We start from the raw sequence: 12,593 nt of genomic DNA on the forward strand, positions 1-12,593 counted from the left end.
ATAAGACAGATCTAAAAATATGTCGCAAAAAATATTTTTGTTTTGATTTTATTTTGTTTTAAGTGATAAAAGGCGTAATTTACATTATTCTTACGGTCAAGATAATAGCATCCCACAAGGACTAGGTCAAATTGAAATAGCTTCCTGTTTTCATATATTGTATATATCGATCTTGCCTGCCAAAGCCGGTGCCATCCAAAAGGTTTATTATTATTAGCGAATTCTCGGTTCAGGGTAAACTACATACTACATTTGGAAATCGAATTCTTAATAATGTCATGTGACAGGCTTCGTATAAAGTGGAAACTCGATATTCAACTTCATCAGTCCACAAAATATCCATTCGTAACGTATTGTTGCTACCTTAAACAAGTTTAAAGTTTAAAATGAAGCTTTTAACAGTGTTTGTGGCGTGCATTTCAGTGTATTATGTGAATGGATATAGAATATTTCCGCTGCCTGGGCAAAGTGCAGCAGTGAATCCTAAATTTGGAAGAATAGATACACGTCCATTGAGTAGTGTTCAGTCGGTTACAGCGACTAAAGTAGCACCATTTTTGTCTGCACTTCCTCCACTGCCATCTACATCGTATAAGACCTCGAGAGTTCCGGAAGAACCAAATGCTTCTTCTCCAACGACACCGAAGGCCTTATTATCATCATATCAGACAACAAAAGCTCCAGAAGTACTGATTGCTCCAACGCCGTCAACTATAAGCAGCTACGCATCGACTTCGAGAGAGACAAAGCCATCCAGTTCAGTTCAGAACCTTCAATCGCCATCAAGAACTGTTGCCGTAGTGAACCCACTGGCTACTGACTTGTTACCACCACAAGGGGTATTTATTCTCATTTTTGCTTAGGTATTCCAAATCGAATTCAACTAGCATTTGTTCTCGATGTTATGCGTGTGGAATGTTATGTACGTGTTTCATAAAATAAAACCGGCCCAGAGCGTGTCGGACACGCCTAAAATAGGGTTCCGTAGCCATTACGAAAAAATTAAGTAATACGGAATCTTCCAAGTTTAGGTATATTTTATACCTTAGGCTGCTATTTACTCTTATACTACTAATAATTCTCAAGAAAACATAGCCGTTATAGTTTTCCTTGAAAGTTTGATATACTTACTACCATCCTGATTTTTTTTAATTTTTCCACCCACCGGTTTAGATTTTAGATGGGGGGACGCTCGATTTTAATGTTTTTTTTTCTTTTATTGGGAAACAAACAAAATAAATATTAAATAAATTTGCACATTAAAGTTGAATATTTCGCAAACATATCACTGAATCGAAAAATCGTTGTAGCAACCCCCTAATGGTTTTAAAAGACCTATCCAACAATATCCCACACTATAGGGTTGGGTGAGAAAAAAAAAACACCCCCACTTTACGTCTATGGGAGGTAACCTAACAAAATTTTTTTTTGAATTTTTAATTGTACCATTTTGTCGGTATAGTTTACTTATATATCCGTGCAAAATAACAGCTTTCTAGCATTGATAGTCCCTGAGCAAAGCCGCGGACGGACAGTCAGACAGACAGACATGGCGAAACTATAAGGGTTCCGTTTTTGCCATTTTGGCTCCGGAACCCTAAAAAGATAGCTTGTTCATTCCATTGGCTTATCGTAACAATAATACTAACTTGAAATTAAATTTTGACTGATATGACGTAAATACGAGAAGGTATTCAGTATCATCATCGTTGAAAATCACTGTGGTGGCTTAAGGTGAATGCAGGCCGAATGTGATTGAAAAAGGGTAGAAGAATAAAATTATTCAACCGAAAGTAAGCGGAGGAAGCATTTGATGCCATTAGAAACTTTTATTTAGTTTTACCTGTCCCGTTGTATGTCTGTGTCTGTCTGTAATCAAATCTTGCAAGTTAAATTTGACCAACTTCTAGTAGTCAGATTGACTTGAAATTTGGAATACTTATGTAAATCGCGTGACAATACAATAATCTAGCTTAGTGACATCCTGGTAGTCCAGCCAAGTTCGTCTCCACAGGACGAACTCTCCAACGGTTAATGGCATCGACTTGAAATTTGGTATGCAAATGTAGTTTGGGTGACAATTGTACAGTCAACAAAAAATACAGTCAGCAAAAAAAGCTTGTATTAAAAATTATTTTTTTATGGTTAGGTTATTATTTGTAACTATATTAACTTACTTTTTTCAGAGCTCCATACCTACGACAAAACCTGAGCCCTTGAGCCCGATCAAACCAGAAATAGAGGCTCCGTCTAAAGATTTGCTACCTCCGAAGGTACCTAATTTAAAGTATAATTCAGACCTATTCTTAGTTAACCACACTACATTTATTAAACCTCAATTTCCATTGTTTCAGTTGAGCTAACACACATAATGGTCGAATCTACTACCTACCTAGAAGAAATTCGCATCAACAAAAAAGATCTACAAATTTTGATCATTGAATAAAATTTGACATTGATATTGTTTTTTTACCCAATTTTTCCTTGCTGTTTTGTTTTCGCTATTACTGGAAAATTTTGTTTCCTCAAAGTTTTTATTAGCTAAGGATTCCCACGATGCAGATGGAAATATAACAGGTATATTTTTAGAACAAGTTTTTATTGTCACTGTTGTCTAATTCGTTTTGCTAATAACAGTGTAAAATACCCATTTAACCTAAAATCTAACAGAACGACCTCATCATAAGTACCTATTAATAGAGGTAATAGTGATAGTGAAATAGCAAAGTTAGATACAAGTATGTTCTGCCTTTTTGACGTACGAATATCGTATTGTAGACATAACAGCATTTAGTCCTTATAGGGTTATAAAAAGTAATATTATTAATTTACATTTTTCCATCAATCTGCAATTGAATTGAATCGTCGCATCATTCAAATATTAAGTAACATTGTAATGAAATGTCATTTTTCACATAAAAAATTAAAAAGCATTAAGTTTACATTTAAATTTATTTGAAAATGAAAAAAAAAATATAATAAATGTTATTGCCTAACATTATTGTTACACTGTTATTTGTATTAATGTTTTACTTTTTCTAACGGGAGAATTACATAGGATTGGTTTAAGCCAAAGGATAAATATTCAGAAGTTTTGTATTAAATACGTTGAATGGGGAGGACAGACAGTACAGACACAACACGACATAATATAACTGCGCACAAATGTTTGTTTTTTTATACTCTTTATTGTACAAATAGGAAAAACAAAAAGGTTACATAAAAAAAGTAAAGTGTTAAGTACAAAGGCGGACTTATCCCAAATGTCAATGTTGCCTAAAAAATTACGATTAGATCAATGTAAAGCCTTATCGTAAAACAAAAAACTCAAACCACTCTGTTAAGGTCAGAGATCACGAGGTGTAAAATTTATTTGACGAATTCTAGTTTATTAATAGAATTAACATTTACGAAAATTATTATATAAGTAGGTACCTAATGGATGCTATATTCGTTTAGCTAGTCCGGGCATGGAATCTTTATGATTATGATATAGACAGTAGTCTGTATCATAAAACGGCTGGACAGATTTGGATGAAATTTGGTAGGTAGATAACTGAAGATCTATAATATTGGCTACTTCTTATCCCGGTATTTCCGCGGAATCGAAAATTTCAACTTCCAAGATTAGTACTATAATAAAGAAGAGCATGTAAATTTAACAATGATCTTTACGACGATCTAAAAGTATGGCACTTTACGAGAACATCTGAGTACGTATGACACATAGTGTAAAAACCGGCGTCGAATACCGGCCGAACCACTCCTTCCCCTGACGCAATAGACAATACGAGATAATTAACTTCTTGGACTTATTGTGTCTTGGAAACCAGAGAAGAGGCAAGTTATTTGTTATAACAAAAGAAGAACCCTTTTCACAGTAAGGCATCCATCAGTGTACAGTCAACTACAAAGAGATCGACACAGTCAAAGTTACAAAAATATGTATACACGACTATATTGACTTAGCATTAAGGTGTATACATATTTTTGTAATTTTGGTCGTACCGATACCTTTGTAGTTGACTGTACAGTAAGAACTAGAATGTTAATATCGCTCGGGAGTTGTCGGTTTTCTTCATTTTCCTGAAGATTTAAATGAAAAAGAAAAAGAAAACCGATCTTTTGTTTCCAGTTCCGAACGACATCAGCAAGCTAGTACCTATTATAAGTGTAAGGGAGCTAAATCTACGAAAAGGTAACTACGCTGAGCGAAGTTAGGAAAATGAGTTATGGCCAAAAGAACTAAAAATCGGGTCATGTGTTAGTTGGACTCGCGCACAAAGTGTTCCCTACAAATTTGTAGCTATCTACGAATATTCAGTATTAAGAGTGGGTTCACCCTCACTAGACCGAATATCATAAAAGCTAATTACACTAGGCATACCAACGTTAGATATAATTTTCATTAGCCCTAATATCGTGACATCTAAAATTGTATGTCCGAATTGATTACTAGACCTAAAGTTTTTTATCCTACTGGTTACTTGTACTAAACATTAAATGCTCTAATATAACTAAAACTAATAATGATTATTCCTAATGATTAATAGACCTAAAGTTATGAACCCTAAGGTTTACTTGTAGTAAATATTTAATGCTCTAATATTACTTAAACTAATAATGATTATTCCTAAATATTAATAGACCTAAAGTTATAAGCCCTAATGTTTACTTGTGCTAAAGATAAAATATGATTCGTGCGAGCGAGTGAAGCGAGCGAGCAAGACGGTTTGGAGCAGAAGCGACTCAGATAGGTTAGGTTCAGAAGGCTAAGGCCGGAGCGAAGCGGAGCGTAGCTCCCGCCTTAGCCTTCGATGTTAGGTTTTTTTTTATAGCAGCCAAGATAACTCCCACTAGGAAAGTAGGTTGGATGGATGCTATTGAATATGTTGCTAAATTAAGGTGTTCCAATCAATACATTTGACGAAAATTAATGTTTTAGCTTTTTGATGTTAGGGCTAGTGAAATTAGGTACAACGTAAATTCGGAATGCTAAAATTAGGGCTAATGAATAGTTAGGAAAATCAAAATTCGGCTTTTTGATTTTAGGGCTAGTGAAGTTAGGAATGCTAAAATTAGAGCTAATGAATATTTAGGAAAATAAAAAATTCGGCTTTTTGTTTTTAGGGCTAGTGAAATTAAATATAACGTAAATTCGGAATGTTAAAATTAGGGCTAATGAATAGTTAGGAAAATTAAAAATTCGACATTTTCATTTTAGGGCTACTGAAATTAGTGGTAGTGTAAATAGGATTAAAAGTTTTCGGGCTTCCATAGGAGAACCTTAAGAGTGCCCTCTCCTTAGCAAAACGTATGCAATTTAGGGTAATTCTTTAAATAGTTACTAGCATTGACAACAAACAAAAGTAAAACCTTTCAATTTTTTTTTACTGCTACCTTCAAGTTTCTAGGACAACTTCTAGGGTCTCTCTTTATTTTTGCTCGTCAGTGTGTATGTAAACGCGAATCGTAAAATTGTGTACCTACTTCACATGTTATACATATATCGTATAATCATTACGAGTTATGATATCATAAATAATCATACAACGTAGGCACTCCTGACTTTGCGCTTGCTGTACAGATTTATCTGCATGATAATCTTGAGTAGGAGCAACGCCCTCAATCCTACAATAAATAAAAATAAATCACTGGATACGAACTTCTTGTAACCACGTCCATATTTCTCAAAGTGTGCTACGCGGAACCCCCGGGGGTCCGCGAAGCTTTTGCGGGGGCTCCAAAAAAATACTGGTCATAATTAAAATAATTACTAATGGTGTACCAACTCTGGGGCGTGCATTGAGAATAGGCACGCTAGTACTACCTATCCTGCTGCGATGGGCTGGCTCACTGCTGCAGGCGCGAACTACCGGCTGCCTGTCGCCCTGTTGCGTGCGCGCGTGTCGCGCTGGCTGCTGGCGCGGCGGCTGCGGGGCGGGTGCTGCTGGGCGTGCGCCGTGTCGCAGAGCGCGCGTTGAAACAAAAGACGTTCGCATTGCCGGCCAGTGGGCTGCAAAGTTGTATGAAATCTCTTTGCAGGCCGCTAGAGTCACCGCGCGCAGGCAGGCGAGCCGCAGCGCCTGCAGCACGATACTTCTCAGCCTATTATTTGTAACACAACGTTAATATTTCATGTCATGTTTGAGAAAAATACTTATTCATTGTTCTGTAATCCGATTTGTAACTAACATCGAAATCCATTACGGGGTGGAATGCTGCTTATCCTAAAGCACAGGTTTTAATACCTATTTAGGGAGTGAAGTTCTAATTTTTAGGAATCTATTGTAACGATGTTTTTTTTTAAATAAATAAAATGAAATAAATTTCAGGGCTCCGGTAAATAGTTAGTTTTCCAATAGGTAGGGTTCTGTCACTAAAAAGTTTGAAGAAGCACTACCATATTATAGGCAAAATTTTAATTATTAGCTACTTTTCAAAACTTACAAAGAAGAAGGATAACTAACTACCGAATTTTAATGCTAGAAATAAAGAAAGACGAAATACAACGCGTTGCGTTCCCGATCCGTTTATTATTAAATGCATAAAAAAATATACATACCTAACAATTATTTTTATTTGTACCTAAATGCAGGAATATGGTGACAGGTATGAAGTATTAACATGTCATTGTTAAACCTGTTTGAGTTAAACCGCGACAGGAAAAGCCAAATGTTAAAATTCTGCTAAACATATAACTTGGAAATAAATAAATTAGAGACTGGTCACTACAAGTCTGATCGGCTTTATCAATAGCCAATACATTTGAACTAAATGTTACTAAATTAATCTATATACTAATTTCAGTTTAATTAGATTGCAGAGACTTCTTAAATTAACATGAGTACGGGTATATTCGCAGGTTAAAATGGTGACATTTTAGGGCTAGACTTCAGACAAAGACAATAAGTCCCCATACCTAAAATAGCGATGGTGTTCAGTGGAACACTATCCAAATTACTCTAATAATAAAACCCAAACAAATGGCTAGAACGGTCGATTGCAAATTTAAAACAGGAAGAAAAAAATATTGCAGGAGTCTGGAGCATAGGAAGCATACGCGGTAATGGGCAACTATGTCGTCGACATATCGTCGATATAAAATCAACCTAAAAATAAGTATATGTAATGAAAACTCCAGTGACAAAAATTCGACCGACACGGTGAGGCATGACTCTTCAGATCGAATATTGAAGAGACAAATACAAATAACAAAAAGTTATGATATTATTCAAACATATTACTTATGTTAAAGAGTAGGTAAATGAACAAGAAAATAAATAACAATTTCAATAAAATCATCCTTCATTTGTCTAGACTGAGTCTAATTGGTAATCATTAGTGTTTTATCCGTACCTACTAAAACAGCAGATGATGAATTTACTGACATTATATACTTAAAGCTGTCAGCATTCAAACGCTCGTGCTTAACCCGTCACGATATGAACCGTGGTGTCATTGAATACACCTTATAAATCCGGAACCGATACTTACTAAAACATTCCACGTCGACCACGATGAAAAAAACATCTATAATTATAGCAATTTTAGCTCTAATTTTTAACTTAACGGCAACTGATGGTGGAAAAGATATAGTGATTGTAAAGCCAGTGTTGGCTCCGACATCACGTTTTGGTGCTAAGGTTCCAGAGACAGCCAAGGATTTTCCCCTGTTGAGGATATTGCCTCGTAATAGCAATGATATAGCACCAGAGATGCCCAAAAATGAAGGGGATCATCAACCTATTTATGTTAAAGTAAGTACCCTTTCACTTTTTGCTAAGCATGAACGACTATGTAGTATGACTGACTAATTATACTATTGTTATTGCACTTATTGCACGCTTCTAAGTCTATTCATTTGTTTTAATTTCAGAAGCTTCAGGAGCACACCCGATCAATCCAACGAAGATCCTCTAAATCATTTAAACATTGATTAAAACATATCGAAAGCAAAAAGGTATTTTATTTTTATTTAAAAACTAGGAATATGAAATGATAAGGCACTGAAGTAATTTTCCCTTGTCATGACGTAAAGTACGTTATTATGAATTTAACATAAGATGCAAGCGTGATTAGCGGAGCAATTAGAAAAATACAGAATTTAATTGTACAGAGATAATAAAATTACGACCTCCACTGACGAGCATAAAAGTAAAGGATGGACATTCTACGCCTAGGTTCACTACAGACTTCCAGAAACGCAGACCAGTTGCATTGCAGCACATAAAAAAAATTGAAGACGTGCATATTTGTGAAATGTGGCAGAATACGACAATAACCGTAATAGTATTTGCGGCTTCGACGTTTGCAAGCGCAAAGTGTTTCTACATTAGAGATGAGCTCATGGAACCAATCGATATTGCCAGAGTTGAGGTCAGAGATTTACGTGATTCAAATATGATGTGTGCAGTATAGGTATAGTTAGGCACTTCGTGTAAAAGCATCATTAAACGTAAATTATGAAAATTATGAAAGAAAGTTGGAGAAAATAATATACGGAGTAATTGGAAAGATTATTTAGATATATAGCTAGTAGCCCAAATGTTTACTGTTTTCGAGATAATCATAAATTTACGAGATAATCATAAAATTTTTTTTGGCCTGTTGGACCACATGACATTAGCTAATTACACGTACTTAAATTTTAACTGGAGTCATGTGGCCCAATATAATAAAAAAAATATTTTTTGAACAATCTAAATCTAAAAATCATGCTTATCTCGAAAACTTTTCACTTTCGAATAAGGATAACATATCCTTAATATTATCTAATTAAACTCCTCAATCAGTCTGTAATTTATGATTGACTTAAATTCATACATAAATGGATAATGGACGTAGATACTAAAAGGCAGTAAAATATATGACCTGATTAAATTTTAACACCAATGGATAATAATTATAATATTTACGTCGTATTTATGTTCAACGTAATTGTAATCTAAATCAAAAGAACCACAAATTGTGTTCTTACATTGCAGAATAATAATAATCACGACGTGGGACACGACATTCATAAGCGTAATAAGAGAGAAGTTTTAGAACTAGGTAAGCAATCACGGCTAAGGTTCTAATTAAAGCCACTAGTTAATATAAGTGTAATATGGAAATCAATTTTAATACGACTCTTTTAATATTTTCAGCAGAAGGAAGAATCGCTCAACCGGTGGGAGTTCGATCGAGAGACCAAACAGTGATAATTGTTCCTAATACGTATAGTGGTAAGTCTATTTTTTTATAGCATTTTAATATTAAAGACATTTAACATTAAGTTTTTTGTAAATATAGTACCAAAAATCTTTGACAGCAATTTAAATTTGTTTTTAAAATAAAAATGAAGTCATCTTTCAGTATTTTTCAATCAAATTTTCTACCTAAAATATCCAAGGTACTTTACCTCCATGTAGGTAGCCGTGGGGCGCCTTGTATACGTTTGTGTGGGTAAAATCTTAGAAATCAAAAGCCCACTTGAAATTTGATACAAATTCGAGGAAGTACGGTCAACAAAAAGTACATTCAGCTAAAAATAATTTATTTAAAATTAAATTTTTAACTAAATTCATTTTCTATTGGGAACGTACCCACCTATAAACAAACTGTCACCAACTATTTTAGGTACAACTGCATACAGGAACGTGCCATATTCTCCCTATGATTCCAGCAGAGGCACTTCGGTGGTCGTCGGCCAAGCACCAGGTAAATAGTTATTTAGTAATACCATGAATACTACCTTTTCTCTGAGCGATTCTTAATGTCGACCCTTATAATATATTTTCATGTTACAGGATACAGTAATCTACCCAGGAGTGTCGAAATATTGCCAGCAAACCCAATGGTAATATGACGAAAAAAGAGGAAAGCATTAATTTGAAATAAATCTTGAGCCTGAAGCTGTTTTGTTTTATTATTATTACCTGTTTTAACCTTTAATCTTTTGCAATATTATAAGCTATGAAGATTAAGTTAATGTACTTAAGTTAATTGTTAAGGCTCCATTTTAAGGCAACGCATTACTAAAAGAAATAATTTAACCATCGAGAAGGAAGTAAATTTTCACGAGGTCAATCAGAAACGTGATGTGACAGACACACTTTGTTATTTTATCAAAACTACATTTAAATAACCTTAAACACACACAACACAAACGTCACCAGAGCACAAGAAACGTTGCCATTTTGGAGCCACTTTAGCAATTTTAGGTTTAAAGTTTGACAAAAACGGTACAATTGACAGGTTGCAAGCCTGTCGCCTACGGTACACCTTAACCTATATCCTTAGTCGCCTCTTACGACATCCACGGAAGAAATGGAGAGGTCTAATTCTAACCCGACACCACACGGAAAATAACCTTAAACATATGTAAATAAAGTAAGAAGAAGAAGAATAAAATAATTTATCTGAGCTCATCTCAGCCGATATCTATACGTCCCACTGTTCGGCACATGCCTCCTCTCAGAATGAGAGGACTTTGGCCGTAGTTTCCACGCGGGTCCAGTGCGGATTGGAAACTTCACACACGCCATTGAATAGCTTCGCTGGCTTGTGCCGGTTTCCTCACGACGTTTTCCTTCACCGTAAAGCTCGTATTATTTCGCACAAGGATTTCGAAAAACTCAGAGGTGCGAGCCGTGGTTTGAACCCACGATCCTCTGCATGAGAGGCGATACGTCAAAACACTAGGCCACACGGCTTCGGTTGACAATATAATTTTTTAACCCTAGACTGCGCTAGCGATCCTTAGGACACTAAAAACTTTCCGTTTATTTACCTACTACCTGTACCTTCAGTTTTTGCAGCGGCCCATCACAGAATTGCCATTATTTTTTGCACAAATTACACAGTGGCAGTTTTTTCGCTCGGGTTTTATTAATTTGATATTAGCCGTAAAGAACCTTTTCCACAATACGCGGAATACACCTTCATTACCATATTAATGGCATGGTATGCTATAATAACAGAGGTGCATACGACGCTACAAAGATGACGAAGCACTGTGATATAATGTGTTCTTGAACTATAGATCAACTATAGTACTTAATAGAGGAATCTGAATTAAAGTAATATTAATTTATAAATAAGTATGTATGTAAATGCTTTATTGTACATAAAATACAAAAATAATACAAAAAGAAAACAACAAAACAAAAAGGGTACAAAAGCGAACTCATCCCTAAAAGGGATCTTTTCACGCTAACCTAAACTTAGAAAAGAAAAACTTAAAGATAGGCGAACAGTAATTTCTGTACAGTGAGAATATATAACATATAAATAAATACACACCATAACATATAAATAAATGTATTTTTAGAAAAACCACTTGCCTCAATATCACTTGTATACTTAACGTAGCATCCTATTATATATAAGTACTGCTGTGGTACTATTCTGCTAACGGTGCTACATTACATAATGCTTCAATATGTATATATGAACGATTTTTGAAAATCTAGAGGGCTTCTGTACTGTAGAGTATCACTAAATAGGAGCAAGTAGGTAGAAATCATACGCACAAAATGATCGGATCTCGGTTGTAGACGATAAAAACGAATGATACATTCTCACCAAAGGTAAATAGGACATTAAATTTATAGAACACTAACACTTAATTGCGCTTCTATTAACTGCGTGTTGATCACAGTGCTTTAAAGCTTTAATAAACCTGATGTGTCCGCTACACAGAAAAAAGATTACAATCGCTAAGCAACAAACTTGTTTAAAAAACAAGTCCCTAAAACCTTCGTCTACACAGTTTAGTATACATAAGTAAATAAAACTATTTTAAACTCTCAGAAAAATAATACTAAAAAGCACTCACTAAGGTAAATTCCTATTACGGTATATTAAGGCGTTCCTACTTTGACTGCGGATTTTAAAAAAAAATACGAAGATTCTAGATGTAGTAACTATTTTTTTAGGATATGTCTTTTAGATGGATGTAGGATATTATTTTACTTCGTAGCTTTTAATTTATAGAAATAAACGTTATTTCGCTACCCTTTCGTTTGTCCCTTATTCCGTGATAAAATTTGGCTCTGGACTTAATTCCGGGAGTCGTTGTACGTAATTCCGTGCTATCTTTAAAGTTCACATTGTTCAAGCATCTATCAAGATAGTTGACTTAAAATACTTTTTTTAAATGATGATTATAATCACGTAATAAAAAAAAATTGTATTGCATGAATTGGAGGAATTGGAATTGGAGGGGGAAATTTATTTACTCTACTTAGGTAATCTAAATTAAAATGACAAAATGAAAAACATGCTTAGTTAATTTATTGATTCAACTTAATAATTTGAATATATCAAATAATAAAATAACTTCTAGAACAAAAACAAAATTAGATTTTGTTTGATAATCATATTAAAGTATGATAGTCACTGTCCCATCATTTACATCTTAACGACTTTTGAAGTATTTCGGCGTATATATTGAATGAGGCCATTTTTTACCTGAAAAAGGTAACAATATATTATTATATGTATTATATTATATTTATATATGTATTATACCCATGCAAATTTCAGCTTTCAAGTACTAATGATCACTGAGCTAAACCGTGGACGGACGGACAAACGGACATGGTGGA

The 12,593-nt window shown here is 34.5% G+C and overlaps 3 protein-coding genes across 3 annotated transcripts in view; 2 read left to right on the forward strand and 1 right to left on the reverse strand.

Annotated features, from left to right (window-relative positions):
- The window catches only part of LOC141437895 (activating signal cointegrator 1 complex subunit 1-like), a 31,590-nt gene extending 19,773 nt beyond the window's left edge, over positions 1-11,817 (reverse strand). The window contains exon 1 of the mRNA XM_074101457.1: positions 11,517-11,817. The gene's annotated coding sequence lies outside the window, so the exon portion shown is untranslated. The remainder of the gene's footprint in view (positions 1-11,516) is intronic.
- On the forward strand, positions 314-2,482 carry LOC141437881 (uncharacterized). Its single transcript, XM_074101437.1, has 3 exons — positions 314-839; positions 2,187-2,273; positions 2,355-2,482. The coding sequence occupies exons 1-3, from the start codon at positions 387-389 to the stop codon at positions 2,361-2,363; spliced, it is 549 nt and encodes a 182-aa protein (XP_073957538.1). The 5' UTR covers positions 314-386; the 3' UTR covers positions 2,364-2,482.
- On the forward strand, positions 8,149-9,896 carry LOC141437844 (uncharacterized). Its single transcript, XM_074101375.1, has 5 exons — positions 8,149-8,379; positions 8,988-9,054; positions 9,150-9,227; positions 9,622-9,702; positions 9,792-9,896. The coding sequence occupies exons 1-5, from the start codon at positions 8,263-8,265 to the stop codon at positions 9,848-9,850; spliced, it is 402 nt and encodes a 133-aa protein (XP_073957476.1). The 5' UTR covers positions 8,149-8,262; the 3' UTR covers positions 9,851-9,896.
- Positions 11,818-12,593: the final 776 nt, after the last annotated feature.

The sequence above is a fragment of the Choristoneura fumiferana genome, chromosome 18 (assembly GCF_025370935.1).
Source record: "Choristoneura fumiferana chromosome 18, NRCan_CFum_1, whole genome shotgun sequence".
Classification (NCBI taxonomy): Eukaryota; Metazoa; Arthropoda; class Insecta; order Lepidoptera; family Tortricidae; genus Choristoneura; species Choristoneura fumiferana.

What these genes read in the sequence shown, in the direction of transcription:
- LOC141437844 (XM_074101375.1), top strand. Translation starts at nt 8,263, where the DNA reads ATGTGGCAGAATACGACAATAACCGTAATAGTATTTGCGGCTTCGACG. An exon ending in TGTTCCTAATACGTATAGTG is followed by an intron (nt 9,228 to 9,621) that starts GTAAGTCTATTT and finishes CAACTATTTTAG; the next exon opens with GTACAACTGCATACAGGAAC. An exon ending in GGTCGTCGGCCAAGCACCAG is followed by an intron (nt 9,703 to 9,791) that starts GTAAATAGTTAT and finishes TTCATGTTACAG; the next exon opens with GATACAGTAATCTACCCAGG.
- LOC141437881 (XM_074101437.1), top strand. Translation starts at nt 387, where the DNA reads ATGAAGCTTTTAACAGTGTTTGTGGCGTGCATTTCAGTGTATTATGTG. An exon ending in ACTTGTTACCACCACAAGGG is followed by an intron (nt 840 to 2,186) that starts GTATTTATTCTC and finishes TACTTTTTTCAG; the next exon opens with AGCTCCATACCTACGACAAA.